This window comes from Sus scrofa, chromosome 1 (assembly GCF_000003025.6).
Source record: "Sus scrofa isolate TJ Tabasco breed Duroc chromosome 1, Sscrofa11.1, whole genome shotgun sequence".
Classification (NCBI taxonomy): domain Eukaryota; kingdom Metazoa; phylum Chordata; class Mammalia; order Artiodactyla; family Suidae; genus Sus; species Sus scrofa.
Window position 1 is genome coordinate 255588144 of NC_010443.5, and position 22565 is coordinate 255610708.

General features: G+C 45.3%; 1 protein-coding gene across 19 annotated transcripts in view; it reads right to left on the reverse strand.

Moving 5' to 3' along the window:
• TNC (tenascin C) overlaps positions 1-22565 on the reverse strand; it is a 97147-nt gene that overhangs the window by 54909 nt on the left and 19673 nt on the right. For 11 of the 19 annotated variants that reach the window (XM_021083096.1, XM_021083117.1, XM_021083120.1 and 8 more), the window contains exons 2-8: positions 15188-15274; positions 12259-12852; positions 7969-9378; positions 6432-6695; positions 5410-5525; positions 4525-4681; positions 63-332 (exon numbers count right to left, since the gene is read on the reverse strand). In XM_021083096.1, coding sequence (XP_020938755.1) covers positions 63-332; positions 4525-4681; positions 5410-5525; positions 6432-6695; positions 7969-9378; positions 12259-12852; positions 15188-15274 — 2898 coding nt within the window. 19 annotated transcript variants of the gene reach the window in all.

Consider the following 22565-nt stretch of genomic DNA (forward strand, 5'->3'; position numbering starts at 1 on the left):
TTTTGTCTACATGCCAACAGGAGTGGGGATGGGAGTCTCACATCAGCCGGGCAGGCCCTTACCTGTTGTGAAGGTCTCTTTGGCAGGGTTGCTGGACATGTCGGCCCTACGGGAGATGAGCGACACCTCATACTCCGTGTCCGGCTTCAGGTTCCCGATGGAGTACTGGTTCTCCTCATGTGTGAGGTCGATGGTGGTGCGGTCGCCTGGCACGTCTTTGATCCCATACGTGAGCTCGATGCCGTCGATCTCGGCCAGGGGCTTGAACCAGGTGATCAGAGCGGTGGTGTCCGTGACATCTTTCGCTTCGATCTGGCTGGGGGCATCCAAACCTGTGACAGGCAGCAGACAGAGGGGTTTCAGAGATCCGCACCAGTGCTGGGGCTGAGCCTAGAGGGCTTGCAGCCATCCGGATCTGGGAGTGGACATTTAGGTGCACCTGACCTTGTCTTTATCTTTCGGAACCTCAATTTCCAAAATTATTCTGTTCGATAAGCTGTAAAAGAGGTGATGACAGCTACCTTGTAGGTTTTTTTTTTTTTAAATATTAAAGGAAATAACGCCTGCAAAACATCTAGTGCCGAGCCTGCAACATAGTAGCTATATGATAAATGGTCGTGACTGTATGAGCAGCATCACCATCTCAAGCTGAAGAATCACACTTTGGAGCTACTTCATTTGAAAAACATTGACTTAGTCTCTCCCTCTCTCTGTTTTTTTTTTTCTTTTTTTTTTTCTTTTTTTTTTTTTGCTTTTCAGGGCTGCATGTGTGGCATATGGAAGTTCCCAGGCTAGGGGGAGAGTCAGAGCTACAGCTCCTGGCTTATGTCACAGCTACGGCAACACCAGATGCTTAGCCCACTGAACGAGGCCAGGGATAGAATCCAAATCCTCGTGAATACTAGTTGGATTCTTAACCCACTGAGCCACAATGGGAACTCCCTCTCAGATTTTTTAATTAGGCAAAACTCCCTAAGTGGTAACTTTTCCATCAGAATAATGGTGCAGACAACTGAGGCAACAACTATCTTGACAATGCATGGAAAGTTAGTGTTGACGAGCATAATTTAGGCAGGAAAGTCCATCTCAAGCCTTGCCCGTCTTAGAGTCCTCATCTTGGGTTTCCTCCTGCCCTGCTGCGCATCCCCCAGTTACCACCCTGTGTTTCCTGCTCTGACAGGTACTTCTCTTCCGAGAACATACCAGTTGTTTTCTCACCTCCTGGCCTCCACATTTGCTATTCCTTTGTTTCTTCTTCCTTAGATTGTTCCTCTCCCTCCAGAAGTCTCTTATGCATCCTTCAAGATCCTACTTAGAGGTCGCTTCCTAAGAAGAAGCCTCTTTAACCCTGTTGCAAACACATACTCCTCCCCTACGGGTATAAAGTTTCAGTTTACAAGATAATTAAGTTCTAGAGATCTGCTGTACAGATTGTGCCTATAGTTGAACAATACTGTATTGTATGCTTAAAAGCGTGTTAAAAGAGGTTAGGTCTCAGGTTAAGTGTCCTTAGCAAAATTAAAAATAAGAGCTTCCGGAGTTCCCATTGTGGCGCAGTGGTTAACGAATCCGACGAGGAACCATGAGGTTTCGGGTTCGGTCCCTGCCCTTGCTCAGTGGGTTAACGATCCGGCGTTCCCGTGAGCTGTGGTGTAGGTTGCAGATGCGGCTCGGATCCCGAGTTGCTGTGGCTCTGGTGTAGGCCGGTGGCTATGGCTCCGATTCGACCCCTAGCCTGGGAACCTCCATATGCCGCGGGAGCGGCCCAAGAAATAGCAGCAACAACAACAACAACAAAAAAATAAAATAAAATAAGAGCTTCCTAAGACTGTACTTTTCTCACTATTCCATAACACATTTCTCTACGGTTTATTCAAACTGTATTATACAGTTTAGGTAGGGTCATTCATTCATTCAGAGAGTGGGGTCTGTGGCCTTTTTTAATCCCCAGCATAGCATCAGGCTTTGTCATTTTTGTCTCAACTCTTCTTTTTCTAATGATATAAACAATTTTAATGCATTAAAACATTGAACATTAAAACATATCAGGGATTCAGTAAGTCTAAAATTAAGATATTAAGGAGTTCACTTAATGTTTCTTCATTTTTAAAAACAGTAAAGTTTGATTTTCAGCACTGGTTGAGGAAACAGTATCAAATGAAATGAACTTGGTTTTACATAGGGAATGAGAAGAAGGAATTATTCACAGCTGATTGTGAGAAACCTGCAGAGTCTGTGTTTTAAACTCTAGGTGTTGATACATCAGTCCCAGCTTACAGATGATGAAGCCATAAATGCACAATGATAATGATGCTGCAATTCAAAGGTGAAGCCTCCTGGCCCGTGTCCTTAGAGGTGCTAGGAAATTCCAGAATCATACCTACTACCTCTCTTAACAGCCTTTTCATTAAAGAACTTGAAGTTCAGGAGTTCCCGTTGTGGCTCAGCAGAAACGAATCTGACTAGGAACCATGAGGTTGCAGGTTCGATCCCTGCCCTTGCTCAGTGGGTTAAGGATCTGGCATTGCTGTGAGCTGTGGCATAGGCACAGATGGGGTTCGGATCCCACATTACTGTGGCTCTGGTGTAGGCCAGCAGCCATAGCTCCATTTTGACCCCTAGCCTAGAAACCTCCATATGCCCTAGGTGCAGCCCTAAAAAGACAAAAAAAAAAAAAAAAAAAAAAAAAAAAAAAAAGAAGAACTTGGGTTTCAGTTGAGGACAAAGATCTTCCCTTAGATTCTGAGCCCTTCAGTAGAGGAGGTTCACATTGCCTAGTGCTTACCATGTGCCAAGCACAGTGCTTTGTCATTTTAATCTTAACTCTCATGACAATCCCGTCAGAAGATACTATGAACTCAGTTTCCAGCTGGTGGGTCTGAGGCTTAAAGAAGTAGATCTACCCAGGATGATAGTGAGTGGTGAAGCAGGAATTCAAACTCAGGACTGTCTGGGTCCAAAGCCCATGCCCTTCATCCTTTAAATGGGGGCCCCTCTGGAAAACACTGACATGCCAGAAATGGTTGTCATACAGTCTCTATGTAGAATTAAGAGGGAAGAAGCTAAAAATGAAAACTTTTAGGTCCTTTAAAACCTGGGAAAAGTTCAGGTATCAGCAAAATAAACAGGTCAGTATCTGCCTCTCAATGTTGATATTTATATTGATTATGAAATTTCAAATGCTGGGATGTTTTTCTTGCAAGAAGAAGAAAATAAAGCAGCCAGTCCCCAAATTTAGATTAAAAAGAAAAGGGTAGATGAAAGAAATGTCTTTTGTATTTTCTGGGTGCCGTCTCTATAGCAAGTAAGTATTTGCTTGATCTTTTCTATGCCTTTCTGGTGATCTGACAATTTTTTCTTGTTGGTACCCGCCTTCTACCTACCACAGTGGGATGTTGTCAGGATGATGAAAAACACTTGCTTATAAAAAAGACAGTCTTATGAATTGGATCTGAGTTAAGCAGAATGTGCAAATAATTAAATGCAAGATGTTCTTTCTTGTCATTAGTCAACAGATGTAACTTTTCTGATAACCCCCTGCTAAGAAGATTCCTTAAACAGTTGGCACATATGCTATCTTGAAGAAGATAAAGAGATTTCTCCAAATGTCAGCATAAAATAATCTTATTTATTTATAAAAATTTGATTTTTGATAGGACAACTCCAAACTCAGGATTTTCCTCCAACCAAATGATCCAGCAGTGCCAAATCCTACTCTAGCCCCAAGAAGTCTAATATCTATAGTACAGACTGACATTTTTTTTAAGGTTTCCACTGAGGACATGGAATCAACAGTCTACATAACCCAGCGCCTGCTCGGTGTCACTGGTAATGGGGTTAAAGTTATAAAACTAAACCCAGGCCGAAAATTCTGGCCTCGATTGTGTTAACCATATGGTGTTAGTTAAACTGATTAAGCTTCTCTAAGTCCTAGTTTCTACTCTTGAAAAATGATAGCACTAATATTTGCCCTACCTTTTTCGTAGGACTGGGTACTAATATTAAATCAGATGTGTATTAAGTCGGATGGTAGATTATTTGCTGTGGTCTCATTTATTTTCTTGTATCTGTGCCCTTTTGAAATGTCACTTGGAAGCTTCTCTCATAAAGAGATGAATCTGTTTCCTGACCCTGTAAATCTGGACTGGCTTGAGACCTGCTCTGAAAGAAGTGACAGTGCTGATTATGAGCCAATTATGAGCTTGCTCAGCTACCTTGAGATCAGCCCCAGCTAGCCTGTTGGAGGCTGAGGGACCATGCTGGGGAGAAGGGCACCACCCTGCCTGAGACCATGCTAAGCCTCGCACACAGGTGCCTAAGAGAGTCCAGAACAGAAACATTGTCCAACCCCAAATCACCAATCTGCAACAACATCATTTTAAGCCACTAAGTTTGGGGCTTGTTTTTTATGTAGCAACAGTAATTGATACAGATGCTCTGTAAGAAGGCATGCTATCAACCAGAGGTGCTTTGCGGTACAGTCAGCTTTGTCCTTGTGGCAGTGGTATTAAAGGCGGTACTCACGAGTGGTGGTCACCCTCTTCAGGCCGGGGCCCCGGGTGTTGTTTTTCACGATGTGCAGAGATATCTCATACTCTTGCCCAGGAGCGAGGCCAGTTTGCCGGTATGTGGTCTCTGGCCTCCGCAGGCTTTTGGTGATTTCTCCCTCATCTTCTTTATTCTAAAAGATAGAAACACTACGTAAGACCTAAGGAGGTGCTCACCCCTTCGTTTATGTGATTCATTCATTCTGCCTCCATTCCTTCCTCTGTCATTCTTTCGTCTATTCATGAGGCTCTTCCTAAGCCTCCGATCACTGTGGTAGGTGCTGAGGATACAGAGACAATAAAGACATTTCTCACATTAGTTTTTCCCTCCCATAGAGCCCTCTGGTCACCCCCTTGACACTCAAGTCAAGTGACAGGTAAGAGAATCAAAAGGACTCTGGAGCTGCAAGATCAGTCCTTCCTCTCATAGATGAAGAAGCCGTCAACACAGTAGTCAGGTGATTGTCCCAGAGTAACACAGCTGGGAAGTGGCAGAGCACATCTTTGAACTTGAGGACCTACTTTCCCATCTCCCATGTGCTTTTAAGGACAGAGAGAAAGGATATTCACGAGACAGAGACCATTTCTTATCTTCTTCGCCTCTGAGTAGAGATTTGCAAGACCATAACAAGTTGGACTCTAGAGATGACTTGCCGTCTATTTATCTAGGCTCTCAGCCCTAAGTGCCATGCTTACTGACATTTAAGGACAGCTTAAAATATATGCAGACACACAGGAACTGATCAGAGCCTCACCACCACCAAAAGCTAAGGCAGTGGAGTTGCTGTAGAAGCCTGCAGAGCCCCGTGCCCATCTTTCAGGTTGTCGTGGTCCACTCCGCCCGCTCCATTGTGCTCCATACCATATTCCGGAAGATGATCTCCCACGTTTCGAAAGCAATGTCCAGAGGATCCCACTCCACTTCCACAGATGTCTCTTTGATGGACTTGAATTTTAAACCTTCAGGTGTAGGCAGGTCTGTCAAGAAGAGCACAGGCAGGTGGTGAGGATGACGATGTGTGTGATGGGAGGGTGGACGGATAGGATGCCGCTAACCCCCACCTGGCTGGAGTCTATTTAAGGGTTCTTCTTGGATGCTGTCTACTGTGAGCCAGTATGGAAGTTAAGATAAGGACCAACCATATGATGCATATTGGCATGTTCATATGCTTAAACCTAATATAAGCACAGACTTTGGAATCAGACAGAGGGGTTACAATATAAGCTCCATCATTACGACGTTTGTATGCTTGGTTGAGTTGAACCAAATGTCTTCACCCAAGAGAAGAAGGTAAGTATGCCTTCCCTTTGGGAATGTTTTGAGACAGAATAATATATCCCATGGAGACCGCCTGGCAGGAAGCACAAGATTAGTCAAAAGCAGCCAATGTGACTATTGCCAAGGCAAAAAAGGACCAATTTCTAGCCACAGCTTGCTTTTCAGGAGTAGAGGTAGTTATTCTGATGTCAGACTCTTAAAGGAATAACTTGAACCCTAATATTTCTACTTTTGTATTTTTAAAATATATTGACGGGGAGCACATCAGAAAGGTGGTAGTAGAATCGAGTACTTAACTGCCAGGGTTCAAATTCCATCTCTACCACTTGGTAACTGTGATCTGGGATGGGATGCCTAAAAATGCAGAGTGTCAGTGTCCTCATCTGTAAAATGGGTTAATAACAGCTCCTGTCTTATAGGGCGATTGTGAGTTAAACGAGTTAGTATGAGCTTAAGTGGATGCCAGGTTTTAACCAGAGTAACTATATCAAGATGGCTGTGGAGCTATGGGGGCAAGGGTGAGGCAGTAACTCGTGGGGGTTGGAGGGTTATGCCCTGGACAGGAAGAAGGCCTTGGTGCTGCCCAGAGGGTTCTGCCCACTCACAAGTGGCCACCCTGGCGCTGACAGGAATGCTCTTCTTGTTCTCCAGTATTGCAAACACACGGATGAAGTACTCCACACCAGGCTCTAACTCCCGGATGGTGGTGGACGTCTGGTCTCCAGGGACTCTGAACTGCATTTCCAGGCCATCCTCATGGGTGGGCGTGTACACAATGAGGTACTCTGTGACCCGCATCTCATTGTCCCAGGCCAGGTTTACGGTTTCTTCCGTCACCTCTGTCACGATGAGGTCTTTGGGAGGAGACACTGGCAGGAATAAGGAAGGACAGTTTGGGTCAGATGGTGTCAGTAATGCACTCTATGAATTCTCTCTCGGTTTATTCCCCTGGACCCTGTCTCTTCCACTGCCAGTCACAGAGGTCTGCAATCCAGCTTCCGTTTGCTAACATGCAGACTCTTCAGGGACCCCCTGCTATGACCCACCTTCAAAACCTTTGGTAGCTGTCCCTTGCCTTCAGGCTAAAGTTCCAAGTCTGCAGTGTGGCCTTCAGGGATCTTTGTGAACTGGCCCCTCCGACTTCTCTGCTCTCTGGACCTTAGCTCAGGTTCAGGCCATTTGTATGGCCCAGAGCAGCTTGAGCTTGGCTTTCTGCTCTGAACTTCAATCCTTAGCACTGGAAGGGTATTCTGGGCTCATCAGGTCCAACTCTGTCCTTTTCTAGAGGTGAGTGAGGCAGAGGGACTTGCCCACCTTTCTTAACCTCATCAGATTTGGAACTCACATCTCCTCCCGGCCAGGCTGGTGTTTCTTCCAACCAGGCCTCCCTGGCTTGGGCCATACCCAACCCAGCCCTATATATATTCTTATGTACCAAAGGCAGAAGTCTTCTGCTACGACAAGTGTATCAGGGTGGATGAAGGAAGTACAAAGAAGTCCCTCATTAAACAGTATCATTGGCTTTTGTTGTGTTTTCACTAGACCAGTGTTTACTGAGCACTACCTGAATCCATACCCTGTGCTAACTGCTGGGATAATGCTCCTTTAAGGCACCCACAGCCCTTGGGCTCAACGACAGCAACAAAAAGATGATTTAAGAAATGGGTCTGCCTCACAGGTGATCAGCATTTTGTCTTCAGCTGAGTGTGCATTTAAAATGATTTTAAGTAGTCTCACTGTCCATTCAATTTAGCTGAATTTTTACTTCCATCCAAATAGAGGGACTTAGTTTATTATTGGTTCAGGGTCAATGGGGAGTAGGAAAGAAGGCTGATGTTTAGTAAAAGGGAGGTGATCATTTCATCTGCCTTGTTGTGGGCACTGGGTGTGAAATTCAGTGTAGAAGAGTTAGGCAGATTCAGATACCAGTTCTGGGATGCAGGAGTTGTGTGTCCTTGAGACAATTGCATAACCTCACTGAGCGTGTGAGCCCTCAGATGGGTAACTCTGTAACAGCTGAATGATCAGGACCCCTTCAGGGATTCAGAATACTGTGTGTTTGGTGTAACACAGAGTTCTTTCTCTGGCACATGCCAACGAAATCATGGCCATCGTCAAGTTAGCTGGAACCCTGGTACTCACCCTGGGAGCAGTCTTCTCCGCTGTAGCCCTCGTTGCAGATGCAGCGGCCAGAGACACACTGCCCCCAGTTGCTGCAGTCGTTGGGGCAGGAGCGCTGCCCACAGTCCAGCCCTGTGAAGCCCTCGTGGCACACGCACTGGCCGTCCACGCAGCGGCCCTGGCCGTGGCAGTCGCCAGGACACCTTCGCTGCCCGCAGTCTTTGCCCGTGAAGCCCTCGTGGCACACACACTGGCCGTTCACACAGCGGCCCCGGCCGTGGCAGTCGCTGGGGCAGGCGAGATCTGCGCAGTCGGGGCCGGCGAAGCCGTGCTCACACACGCACCGCCCATCCACGCAGCGGCCCCGCTGGCTGCAGTCCCCAGGGCAGCGCAGCTCGCGGCAGTCCTCCCCCGTGTAGCCGTCATCACAGACGCACATGCCGTTCACGCAGCGCCCATGCTGGTGACAGTCATGGGGGCAGCTCATTTCGCTGCAGTCGTAGCCCTGGAAGCCGTGCTCGCACTCGCACCGTCCCTGCACGCAGCGGCCGCGGCCGTGACAGTCGTTGGGGCAGCGCAGCTGGCTGCAGTCTTCCCCGGTGCGGCCCTCGTCGCACACGCACTGCCCGTTGACGCAGCGCCCGTGGCCGCTGCAGCCCCCGGGACAGCGGAGCTCACCGCAGTCCTCACCCTCGAAGCCGTCGTCGCACTCGCAGCGCCCGTCCAGGCAGCGGCCGCGGTTGTGACAGTCAGAGGGACAGCGCCTCTCGCTGCAGTCCGCCCCGGCGAAGCCCTCATCACACACGCACTGGCCCTCCTCGCAGCGGCCACGGCCACGGCAGCCGTGGGGGCAGGCGAGCCGGCCGCAGTCCTCGCCCTCGAAGCCCTCGTCGCAGTAGCAGGTGCCGTTGATGCAGCGGCCACGGTCGAAGCAGTCTTTGGGGCAGATGAGCTCACCGCAGTCCTCGCCCGTGAAGCCTTCGTCGCACACGCACTCATTCTCCACGCAGCGTCCACGGCCGTGGCAGTTGTGGAGACACAGGGGCTCATTGCAGTCCTCGCCGGCAAAGCCTTCCTGGCACACGCACCGACCATCCACGCACCGGCCGTGCTCCTCGCTGCAGGGCACCGGGCAGGTCTCTCGGCTGCAGTCCACTCCTGAGTAGCCTTCAAAGCAGACGCAGACGCCGTTCACGCACTTGCCCTGGTCATTGCAGTCGCTGGGACAGGCCAGCTGGCTGCAATCTTCCCCAGTGAAGCCCTCATTGCACACACACTGCCCGTCCACGCACTGGCCTCGAAGGTGACAGTTGCTTGGACATTCTGGCTCAGAGCAGTTGGGGCCTTTCCAGCCAGGTTCACACACACAGCCACATCCTTCAGTGCTGAAGTTGCCCCGGCCACTGCAGAAGGGCCTGGTGTCCAGGCGGCCTGCAAGGAAGAGAACAGAGGCCCTCTGCTGAGCCCAAGTGGCTTGATTTCCTGGTTTCTACCCACAAAACCCAGATTCAAATTCAGCCAGAGCAGGGTTGCACCTCTAGGCCCCATCTGGCTTAAAAAACACTTCCTTATTGTGTGAAGTCAGATGGGGCTCACATCCAGTAACACTATGTAGGAATTCTTAACCTGTACTGTCTGAAACTGTAGGTTCATATGCAAATTCTGTGTGTGTGTGTGTGTGTGTGTGTGCGCGCGTGTGCGCGCGCACGTGCGCATGAACGCACGTGCCTAGTGTTCTCACCCCTGGGCAGAGGACGCATAGTTTTCCTTAAGTTTTTAAGTATTCTGGTGACCCCAAGATTGCAAATCATTGCCTTTGCAATGCATTATGCCAGGCTGTGTGGTTACTTCTATACCCAGCTAAAGTCAGCCATACAGGAGAATAAATGCTGCACCAAGAAATAGTTGTTGAACTGAACTCAATTCTGACTCCTTGACTCAATAGCTATCGTGCATTTGGGAAAAGATTTAGACCCTCCAGAGCCAAGTTTTTTCATTGGTCATGAGGGACCAATGGCCTGCTTCTCTGGGTGTATCAGGATTAAGTGGTGACATTAGGAACCCACTGCTCTGCTTACTATGATTTCCTCTCCCAGAGCGTTTGGGGTTGATTAAGTTGGTATATGTGTTTATGTGACCAAAACTTTCTGAATGTCCTGTAATGAAATGAGGTGGCTAAGGAGGTGGCTTTCTGATTCTTTCAGGACAACTTTCAGTTTGGCTCAGCCCCCACAAAGCTCTGTCTTTCCTTCTATCCTGAGAGCTTCGGTGGTGGGCAGATCTGAGGAATACTTGGTTGGGGCTGATGTGGTGACTCCGGCTCTTTGAAGTCTCTATAATGTCTTGGCTCAGCTTGCAGCAATGGCTGGTGTGGTCTCCATGGAGCCAAGGAGAAGAAACAAACAAAACTCACTCTGTTTTCTTTCTGTCTAAACAGAGTTGAATTAATATGCTTTGCCTTCTTCCTGACAGCAGGAAGGAAGTCAATTTTCAAAAAAGTTGGCTTGACAAGTGAGAATCTAAACTGATGTTGTCTAATATGTTAGCCACTAGACACATGTGGTTTCTAAACAGGTAAATTGTGGATACTCTAAATTGAGATGTGCCCTAAGTGTGAATTGTTTACACACTGGATGGCTTTCAAACACTTAGCATGAAAGAAGAGAATATGAAATATTCATTAGTAATTTTTGTATTGATTCCAAGCTGAAATATTATTCAGTTGCATTGTGTTAAATAAGATAGATGATTAAAATCATCTTTATCTGTTCCTTTTTGCTTCATTAATGTGGCTATTGGAAAAGCTAAGATTACATATAAGGTTTATATTACAGTTCTAGTGGACACCACTGCATTAACCAGTTATTTCAACTCATTCTTTAGCATAGTCTTATTGTAAAACTCCCATCTGTGTTTCACCAGGGAATTGGCAGAAGCAGGAGATAAACTAAATTGTGCATAAAGAAAACTTTTTTTTTTTTTTTTTTGCCCAGAAACCGAAAGCATGTTCTACAGTAGTCTCCACTTATGGTAATTAGGGCTGCTCTTGAAATAATTTGTCAAAATACTTTCTAGTATTTTTTTTTCTGAGTGGCAGAGCTAGAGATTTTCCTCTCTGATTTGAAGCTGTTGAAATCCCTGTAACTTTACCAACTTTAGGGAATGGAGATGAAGACAAAACTCCAAAGTGGCAAAATGCCCTTAAAAAGGATGCACTGGGGCCGGGATATCACAGGACAGAGTGAGCTCTGGAGACACACAGGCACCTTCAAAGCTCCTGTCTCCCATCACTCTTTGTGCCATTTTGTGCCACTTGCTTAACCTCTTTGAGTCTCATTTCTTAGCTCTATAGAATGGGGATATTAAGCCTTATCTCAGAGGGTTGTTGGGGGGATTAAATGAGATGGTAAATTACAGTGCCTGGTACATAAAGGGGCTCCGTTCATATTGTGACCATCTTTGTTACTGCCATTAAAGTGGAACTTTTTTTTTCTGTTTCCTACAGACTCTTATCACCATGGCAGCACTGTAAATTTGCAAGAACACCGGGGTGTGGGATACTGTAGTTTAAACCCGAAATTGGCCACTTGTGGCTGGACCTGGAGGAATCCCAACCTCCTTCTGGGTCCCTGTTTGTCCAGTGAGGTGATAAAAGCCACATCACTACCTTTCAGAGAGTGATCTCTGGGTGAGGATTTCAGAATACATTCGTGGGGTTTGGGGGGTAGAGAATGGGTAGATTTCATCGTCAAGCAACTTTTAGAAACTAGCATTAAAGTAAAATAGGGTTTTTCAAACCACAACTTCTCAGAGGCCTGAAAATGACTCTTAAGAAACATTTGTCTGGAGTTCCCGTTGTGGCACAGCGGAAATGAACCTGACTAGGAACCATGAGGTTGTGGGTTCGATCCCTGGCCTCTCTCAGTAGGTTAAGGATCTGGCGTTGCCGTGTAGGTCGCAGATGCAGCTCGGATCTGGTGTTGCTCCGTCTCTGGCGTAGGCCAGCAGCTACAGCTCCGATTAGACCCCTAGCCTGAGAATCTCCATATGCCACTGGTGTGGCCCTAAAAGAACAAAAAGACAAAAAAGAAAAAAAGAAAGAAAGAAACATTTGTCACCCAGGACTCTCCAAGAGCAGGATAATAACTGGGCACCTCCTCCAGTTATTAGTCCATCAAAATCTCTTTTGAATGAACACCTTGGAGGTTAGTTCTCCAGGGCACCCACTCTGGACACAGCCTTGGGTGCCTGCCCTGCTCATCGTTCCTCCCATCTGTACAGGGCGGGGCTGGGCCAGGTGCCGGCTCCTACCTTCGGCAGGCTGGAGGCAGCAGCCTGCACCCGAGGTGCACTGCTCCCGCAGGGAAGACACCAGGTTCTCCAGCTCCTCCAGTCTGCTCAGAAGCTCCTTGACATCCGGTGCGGCAGCACAACCACAGGCCCGGCGGGGGATGTTGATGCGATGTGTGAAGACGATCTGGTTTTCCCCATCCACTGTGTGCTCCTGGACGCTTTCGCTGGGCTCTGACGGCGCGGCCAAGTCTTTGTCCCCGCTGGCTGATTCCAGATCCACCGAGCACTGGGACCCCACGGGCAGCTTGATGTTGTAGACATGATTAAACACCACCGGCTGGCTTTCCTCTGGGAGGGTGACATTTACCCCCGTCTGTCGCTTGTGTCGGATGACCTTCTTGAGGACGCCGCCTTGGGCAGGGAGGGCGAGCAAAGCCAGGAAGGTGCCCACCAGCAGCCGAGTCACGACCCCCATGGTGGAGGAGGGTTTGGCTGAATGTTCCCAGGGGGTCTGCGTCCTAGGGTGTCTCACTCTTAGGCAGAATTGGGGATTTGGAAATGGGGAGTAGAATCCAAACCAGTTGTTCCCAGTCTTCTTGAAGAAATCCTCTTCTGTGAGTAAAGAAAGGAAAACAGCAAGCTTGTCAGTATTTACTGCTAGCTGAATCGACTGAATATCTGCACTTCCAAGTGAATTTTGATTTTGTATCTCCTATGTTTGAAGGTCTCCTGATATTCCCTCAGTAGTCACTGCAGTGTGGGTATAAAATGGTCTCTGAAAGAATTTTGCAATCTCCAAGGGAGGCTTTTACTCACTCTTCAACATTTGCAAATACAGGAAGACAACAGAAAAGGCAAAACCTTGGAGTAAGACAGATGGCCTGTGGGTTTGGATCTCAGCTCCAGCTCTGGGCCTTTGGATTAGTTACATAAAGTTCATTTGTCTTATTTCACTCCTGTACAATGCGGATCATAATGTCAGGGTTAAAGTAATGATGTGAGTGAAAACATGAAGGAGCCATCCTTCATCCATTCATGAATCCCTTTAGCATCTAGTGGATGAGCACACTGAGTGAGTCATTTCAGGGCTCCGAAGGCCATAGTCCCACAGAAGCCCAGCGAGTCCTCCCTCTTATTATCGGCCCTCTGATCTGTGATTAATACCATCTGCGGGTTCTCCTCTGCTATGGGAGGCAGAGGTTCAAATGAAAAAGTTAAGAGGGCAAACTGACTTTTTATTCTAGCCAAACATCTTATATGGCTGTTGGAATAGTATTCCACCTCTTCGAACCTCAGTTTCTCTTCCTTTTGATTTCTTTCTTTCTTTTTTTTTTTTTTTTTGTCTTTTTGCTATTTCTTGGCCACTCCTGTGCATATGGAGTTCAAGGCTAGGGTTGAATCGGAGCTGTAGTCTCCGCCTATGCCAGAGCCACAGCAACGCGAGATCCGAGCCGCGTCTGCAACCTACACCACAGCTCACGGCAATGCCGGATCGTTAACCCACTGAGCAAGCGCAGGGACCGAACCCTCAACCTCATGGTTCCTAGTCGGATTCGTTAACCACTGCGCCACGACGGGAACTCCTGATTTATTTCTAAAAATGTAAAAGGTCAGATTTTTAGAAGACCCTGATGGAACGTTCTTAAAACCAGTTGTTCAGATTATAACCCAGGGTAAGAGATGGCTCAGAAAGGATGTCGACGAGCCCTCGATGTCGTCTGCAGTCGGCAGGCTCTCAAGTTCTACTGAGTGTTATGGACTCAATTATAGCCCCCTCCGCAATTCATAGGTTGAATCCTTAACCCCCAGGGTGACTCTGGAGCTAGGGCTCTTAGGGAGATAATCAAGGTTAAACGAGGGTCACCCGGGTAGGGTCCTGATCTAATGACAGTATTGGCGTCCTTATAAGAAGAGGAGACGCCAGCTCTCTCTCTCTCTGACTCTGGGCACAGAGGCGAAGCCATGTGAGGGCACAGTGAGCAGTGAGCAGGTGGCCATTGCAAGGTGAGAAGAGAGGCCTCACCAGAACCAAATTTTCCAGCACCTCGATCTTGGACTTCCACTTCTAGAACTGTGAGAAAATAAATTTCTGTTGTTTAAGCCACCCAGACGTGGTATCTTGTCATGGCAGCCCAGGCAGACTAAGACATCGAGTTTTCCACCATAATCAGAGTTATGTGGCTGTAGAAAGAAAGATAAGCCCAAGTGCCTACCCTCAGAGGGTTTGCCAATACAATGAAGACGAAAATGGAACCATATACTCAGAACTTAAGGAACAAAGCAAGAAGGAATGCTAATTATTGATGTAGTAGTATAGACTATAACTGCTCAAGGAGTTGGAAAAAAAGAGAAGGGATCATCAAGTGGCTGATAGGGCCCTGCTCGTTGGAAAGATGGAATTGAAGCTAAGCTTTAAAGACTAAGAAGGATTACATGCAAACAGTGAGAAGGAGAATGTGCTGTTGTGAGGCAGTTCTCACCTGCAAGAGCAGCCAGGCAGTAGGGGAAAGGGGTTGCTGTTTGCAGGTCTCAACCTGTCAGTAACAGTGTGTGATGGGACTAGCCCTTGTGGTTCTTCTTATGATTGTAAGACACCCTTCAACAATAACCATCAGAAAACTTTGAAAAAAAAAAAAAGCTTATTACTTATAGGAGCTGGACGTTACATGGTGCACCTGAAGCCACACAGTGAGGCAGAGAGAAAGAATGAGAGGGACCAGGGTTCGAGTAGGGGTGGGGTGAGAGCAGGAACATAGGCCTGGGGTTCTGCTTTCACTTTGAAGCCTAGGGTTTTCCAGGCTCACTCTTTATTGGTGAATCTAAAACATAAAAACGGGAATTTAAAGCTCAAGAATAGAAAAAACAAGTGGCCCAAATAGTTATTGAAATCAATCCGGTTTTCAGAAACAAAGGAGTCTCAGTCTGGGAAGGTGGCCTGGCGCTTCACCTGGTCCTGTGGCTGGCAGTGTGTTTATTTGAGAGAGCCATCTTTGAAGAAGAAGCCTGGCAATCAAGTCTTCAGTCAGGCATTGACCTTGCAAAAAAGATAAAGAACCCAACTGTTAGGGGTTGTCAAAGGTGGTTGAGAATTTATTGAGTAAAGATAGGAAGACATGGTCAGGTTATAATGTGGACTAAAAATATATGCCTTGCATGCATGTGAGAATGACCTATACACAGTAGGAAGTCACTCATGGTCCTCTTTAGATAGAAAATACATCTGAATGTGGTTCAAGAAAATAATTGTGAGCTCTTTGTTTTTTATCTTTTCTTTTTTTTTTTGGTCTTTATTTTTTTGTCTTTTTTAGGGCTGCACCTGTGGCATATGGAGGTTCCCAGGCTATGGGTCTAATCGGAGCTGTAGCCACCGGCCTACACCACAGCCACAGCCATGTGAGATCCAAGCTGTGTCTGTGACCAACACCACAGCTCATGGCAACGCCAGATCCTTAACCCACTGAGCAAGGCCAGGGATTGAACCTATGACCTCATGGATACGAGTCGGGTTCATTAACCACTTATCCGTGATGAGAACGCCAACTCTTTGTTTTTAAATCAGTCATTTCACAAATTGATATTTTCCTATGCCCATGCTTTTCTTATACTTCCACGTTCTAAGTTAGTTATGTGAATTAGATACGGTATTTGGATTGTTTATTCTATGAGAGATTTTTCCAGCTATTTTTTTTTCATGATCTTATCCCAGTAGCAGAATGCTTCAACATGATCCCAAGTGATCTCCTCCTTCATGAGGACAGAAAATCTTTGCAAAACCTGGAGAGGGATTGTAGCAGAGAAAATTGAACCAAGGAGCACTGAGCAGAGGTCTAGGGACCCAGACAGCACAGGCTATAGCATTAATCAAGAACTTCCTGGAGTTCTCTGTAGCTTGGTGGGTAAAGGATCCGGCATTGTCACTGCTGTGGCTCAGGTTATAGCTCTGGCTTGGGTTTGATCCCTGGCCCTGGAACTTCCAAGTGCCATGGGTATGCACAAGAAAAGAACTTCCTATCTACACTGCATCCTAGTTTTATTAATATTTGATATTTTACCAACTATCCATGTAACATACACTTAGGACTTCTACTCTTTGGTCAGGAATCCCTCTACAAAAACCCCTAAATACCCCCAAAAAACCCAAACAAAAAGAAACAAAAAAACTTCTGAGTATACTTTCTCATTCAAATTAGTTTCCTATTTGTGGATCTGTGATTTAGACAAGCCCACTGAATGGAACTTATTCTGAAGAGGAGAACTTGACAAGGTCTTGTCCCTCAAATCAGAATAGCTCATCTTAGCTGTTTACCGGACAAATATTTATTGAATGCGTGCTCTACGGCAGTTGCTTTCACTCTCTTTGCCTTCTACATGGTCCTTCCTTTTCACCCGCTCCCATCTATTCTTGGCTCCTTCTTTTTCTTTCTTCTTTCTTTTTTTTTTTTTTATGAGAAAGGGCCATGGGCCAAGTTAGAAATGCTTTTGGACTGTTACCCAACACTTTTGTGTGTGTTGCTAAATGACTTAAATTTCCATCTAAAAGGCCCTTCGCGTTGTTGGTTGAGACTCTAAGGCAATGAGTCTAGGGTAATAATGACCAGAGTATGGGTTGAATGAGGACTTTTCTGTGTATGTAAGAGACATGCCCTGGCACGGCCAAATGCTGTATTGTTTGAAGGCGGGAAATGTGATCCTTGAGGGTTGTGTATTTCCCGTATTGGCTCATGGTGGTCTGAGGGCAGCTGGATGGTTTTGCACTTTGGGAAAGACCCATTATATGTTCATTACGATGGAAGTAGCCTGGGGTTTGGAATTAAACACACCTGGGTTCAAATGGTTCAAATGGTACTCACTAGCTCTGTGACTTGGGCAAGTCATTTATCCTCTCTAAACCATGACCTCACTTGTACAGTGAGGGGTCAGGATCCTTTCAGAAGGAATTATGTATTAGGGGTCTGCACAGACAACATCCACCATGGTGTCAAGCCCATGGGAGGCGCATATTAAAAAGTAGCTGCTACTTTGTTGCCTTTGGAGGAACACAGTCTAGCAATAGCCTCCTCTTGCTCAAGTTTGACCTCCTCATTGAATCCAGTCCTAAACCCAGTAACAACTTGGATCCAGATCAAAGAGAAACTTCAGAAATCCCTGATGAGTGAGGGGGTAAACCTTATGAAGATAAATTTACTAGAGCTGGGAATATTTACACCAGAGAGGCAAATGTACAAAACAAATAATAACCTTTACGAATGTGAAATATTCTCATGTGGACAGCTGGCTGGCTGATGTCTCCTTTGAGGATAGATCTAGGGAGCATTACTTTAGATTGTAGTTTGTGATTTAGGTTAGACATGAAGGCTCATGTTCTTACAGTAGGGCTTTTACAATCAGAGAATGAGCCACTTACTCAGTAGAGATTCTTTAGAAAGCTCAAGCAGATTCTTGTCTTTATGGGAAGTGATCAGGCAGTGGAAAGTCTGGAAACTATCTTGTAGGAGGAAGGAGTGCGGACCTGTACGTGTTTATTCTGTAGTTGAGAAAGTCAACCTTGAGAGGAACTGGATTACTGTGTATAAATCCTGTAGAAGCAGGAGCTGGCTTATACCTTGTGGCTCCAAAGGACAAAATGAGAGCCGATGTGTGTGAAGAAGAGGATTCGTTACAGGAGGCAAATCACTGCACAGTAGGAGAGCTATGTTTCTAATTGGAATTATCCAACAGAAGGGGCTTCTTCGAGACTATGGCCAACTCCAAGGCACTGGGATGTAAATAAAATAAAATAGTGTTTAAGAGCACGGGTTTGTAGACGAACTGTCTTGAATTTGAGTCAGTGCTCAACCACTTCCTTTTCCTTGGGCAAAGTGTTATCTATACCACAAGCCAGAGTCATTTCATCAATAAAATGTGCTCCAAGTGTCCTCATAGGATTGCTATGGAAAGTGTGTGAGGTAACATGTGTAATGGGAATGGTGCAGTCTTTGACAGCAGCAAGAGCTCAATAAAGGGAAGCTTTTGTAGTGAAAAATATGGACTTTGGTTAGTATTTTTTCCAGGGTTTTCTTTCTCCCACCTCTTAAAACTCCCACCTTGGCACATGCAGTTCTGTTTTTTTAAGCAAGGGTGAGTTCGCAGAGAAGTGAAGAACTCTCAGAGCCCCTAGGCAAATATGTTCTGGGAAGTGTCTATATGTCTATGTCTATATCTATATCTATGTTTATATCTATATCTACATCTGTATCTGCGTCTATACTTACACCTATGTCCATATTCCTGTCTATGTCTATACCTATGCGTCTATGGATCGATCATCATCTTTCTATCTACCTAGTAATGTATCATCTGTCTTTTATGATGAGATTAAGGGATCTGTTGGTCAAAGTTTGCAGCAGAAAGAGACCCAACCTTTGTACTGGCTCAGTAATACACAGATTGTTGGGGTCACACAGCCGGGACAGAGTGGCTATATACCAGGCCATGCAAGTTGCTTTGCTCTGTACTCTTTCTTGGCATATATGCCGAATGCATAAAAAAGCACCTGTGGATCAGACTCTGCTTTCTATCTTTAACTAAAGAAATTTTAGAGCCAAATTAACTCTTGAGGTCCTGTCTGTGACTCATTAGGTGTCTCCTTTCCTCTTAACTTCTCAAAGCATAATTAATCTGGAGGGGAAAAAAATCTACCTTAAAGCTTCCTTCATGAGAGAGAAAGTTTAAAAAGAGAAAGAAAACTCAATTCATTGGTCTAGAGCTGTGTTGTTCAACATGATAGTTAACTAGCCACAAATTAAATGAATTAATTTGAATTAAAATGACTCAAAATTAAATGCAATTAAGAATTCTGTCCTCAGGTATACCACACACATTTCAAGTGCTTATAGCATCATGGCTAGTGGTTATGATATTAGACAGTGTGGAAAAAGACCACTTCTATCACTGCAGGAAGTTCTGTTGAGCAGTATTGGTTTAGAGGGCTGCTTGGTGACATTAAGCCCATGGTACAGATGAAGAAACTGGTGCTCAGAGAGGTCCAAGGGAGTCTATAAGAATGTTTGGATATTGCTAAGTCACTTGTATAGTAAAATTGGTGAGTACCTCACTTGCAGGTGCCAGGAGACTAGAGGAAGATGACATCCTCTTAGTAACACAGGCAAGTATGTATGTGCCCTGTAATCTCCATACCTTACATGTTTGACCATATCCAGGTACAAGTGAGGAGTGGTCTTTATGGCTACTGTCCTCCTTAAATCTGAAGGGACGTAGACTTTGCCCCAAGTCTGCATCGCTTCCCCCACTTTGCACTGGGGATGGGAAATATTTTTTCTTCTTTTCTCTGCAGACCTTAGAGTTCCAAGTTTTTCAGAAGACGCTTCTCCTCAAATCAAACCAAAGATAAGTTGCCCAGGAACCACTCTGGGTACACCTAACATCTTGTCCGGTCCCACCTCACCCTTCTCCTGGGAGCTGGTAGAGCTTGTCAAAAATAACTCATGGCTCTCCTGCTTCATTTGACCCTGCATTAAGTTGCTTCAGAGTTTTTGAGGAGACTCAGTCTATTTTATCCAGCAGTCTAAACAATTCCAGTGATGAAGCAGCTGGGTACGGGAGAGAAATAGATCTATGTTAGGATCCAGCTCTTCCACATAGTATCTGTTACCTGGGGCCATTCACTGCCCCTCATCTCCTCAAAGACACACACACACACACACACACAATAACACACATACATATATATATATATATATACGTATGTATATGTGTGTATGTGTGTGTGTGTATGTGTATTTCAGAAAGTTGTGGGAGGATGGGATAAATTGAGAAGATGTATATTAAGCTGGTAACACAGTGCATGGCCTGTAGTGGTGCTTAATATGGTAGCTAATGAAAATAGAAACAATAATAATGCTGCTGGTTAACTAGAGGATAGATTAGAAAAGAAAGCTTGCATCCAGAAAGGGTGCGAGAATCGGGGAGCCACGTCAGGATTAGAATAATGTTACAATATCTAACAAAAGAGATCGGCCACCCTAGGTATATTAATGTTCAAAGAGGAGGATGGCTACATTCTTTTGAGGGGCTGAAGAAATACCTCAAAAGAGGTGACATCTGATGTATTTATACATGAATGCTGTACAATGTCATTTTCATGGTTATGTAATAGTCCATCTTATGATTCTATTTTGTGTTCTAATTCAATGTTGGGCATTTACGGAATTTTTAATTTTCCATTACAAATAATGCTTTGATGAATTTTATAAAGATTTGTGCTCATTCTTGGTAGGAATTTATAAGAAATGCTGTTCGCTCAAAAGGTATTTTTGTTTTCTGATTCATATTCTCAAATTACCCACCAAAACTACAGTTCTTATTGAAAAGCCAACCCAAACATGCTTACTTATCCATAGCCTTACTAACATTTGATGTTAATATTAAAAAAGATAATTTTGTGGAAAAAAAAAAGAGGTGACATCTGAGATGAACCCGAAGGATGAGAAGGATTTTAAAAAGTGGTTGGGTACAGCTGAGTAGGTGGCTTGAGTTGAACCCTACCCACCTACCCTTCTAGATTAGATATCTAGAAAGAGGGAACAGAATGAGAAAAGGCAAAGGGTGCATGGGTGATGAAGAGAACAAGGAAGATGACAGTAGTAACAGCAGTTGCCCTGGTGGCTGCCTGCCATAGGCAGAAGTGGAGTACTGGCAGTCTAGTTCTTCTGGGATGTATAAGATGTGCAGGGGAGTGCAAAGGAGACAGCACATGGATTTGGTAGAACCAGTGAGGAGAGCATTAGAAGTCAATGTGAAGGGCTGGTACTGAGCCCTGTAAGCATTGCTATGTCTTTCTGGGGCTAGGTGCCCAATTGCTCCGTGTCATCTGCAGAAAAAACTAAGCAAGACATAGGCTTCTGCATTTAGTCCCTTGGTCTCCAAATACACAGCACATTTATGGCACCTCCTGCTTCTAAAAAAAGTGAAAAAAGATAAAAATGATGGTCTTAAAGTCCTTTTTTGGGCGGGGGGTGAGATGTTAGAATGTTAGGACTAATCACTGATGAAAGATGAAACTTAGTTCTTGTTTTACTTTCTCTGCTCTTAGATGTTGCCAGTGTAGGCTATCTCCAGATTTTGGCACTATAGATTTTTATTCAGAACCTTACTCTGAGATAATACTTCATTTAGCAGGTAGGGAAACCACAGTCAGTATCGTGGCAGCCATGTCCCGTGTGTTTTTTAGTTTATAATTGTATACTCTGAGGTGCCTCTTGGATTGTAGAGCTGTTTGGTAGCTAACCTTTTGGAAGCAGCATGGAATAAACTAATGGTTATTTTTAGGCACTCACCACAGGACAAAGACCATTGCTTAGATGAAGGAATCAACAATCTTTGAATGTTTCCTGGGTCACAGCTGGAGAACAAACAGTCTCATTTTTAGATAGAGATAAAACTTCCAACTGGCTGGAATCATATTTCAGAATACTTATGACTTCACTTTTAGTAGCTCATGGAATATATTTATCTTGTTGACTTAGGCATTTACGTCAAATAGCCTAGGCTTGTGGGGGAAAGGAAGATTCCTACTGTTGAGACATGTAGATGAATTGCTTTCCACATCATTTGGGAATACCTGAGGCAGCTCACACCAAATTTTTCTTCTTGCTTACAGGCAAGACAATTTTATTGTGCAGTCAGTTAAGCATGGAGTTGCTTACATGGGCGTTCTCAAAGGTTCTAGAAATTCCTCACCCTTTGTCCTTCCCAACATCCATAAATTCCTTCTTGGAATGTGTTAGGAAGAGAGAGGAGCCAAGAAACAGCCTTAAGTGTGGATTTTTTCCGAAGACATCTGATCCTTATTGTTGAGTGAGTCCAGCACAACCTGTGTCTTAAAAGAATTAAGAAAACACTGCCTGCCAAACCAGAGCCCCTCCAAGCCTTGGGTGTCAGAATTCCAGTACCGAGAAGCACTTAGCCATTTGGGTTATAGATTTCTGAATAAAAATCTATAGTGCCAAAATCTGGGAGGATGGTGACATAACTGGCAGCCAGTTGGGATGCTAGTGGAGCCAGTGGTCACTTCAGAGTCCCAGGAATCAGTTCATTTAAAAAAAAAATCATTCATTCTTGCATTCAACAAAGATAAGTTGAATGAGTGCTAAGGCCAGGCTATGGGATAGCTCATGAGGCAGTGAGGTGTTTCAGAGACCAGTGATGGATAGTTTCTGCTCTCAATGAGTTCATAGTGTAGTAAAGGAACAGACAGGTACATAGATCCTTATAGGGAAGAATGATAAAGGCTAAAGCTGACAAATCTCCAAGGAGAGTCTGTGCAA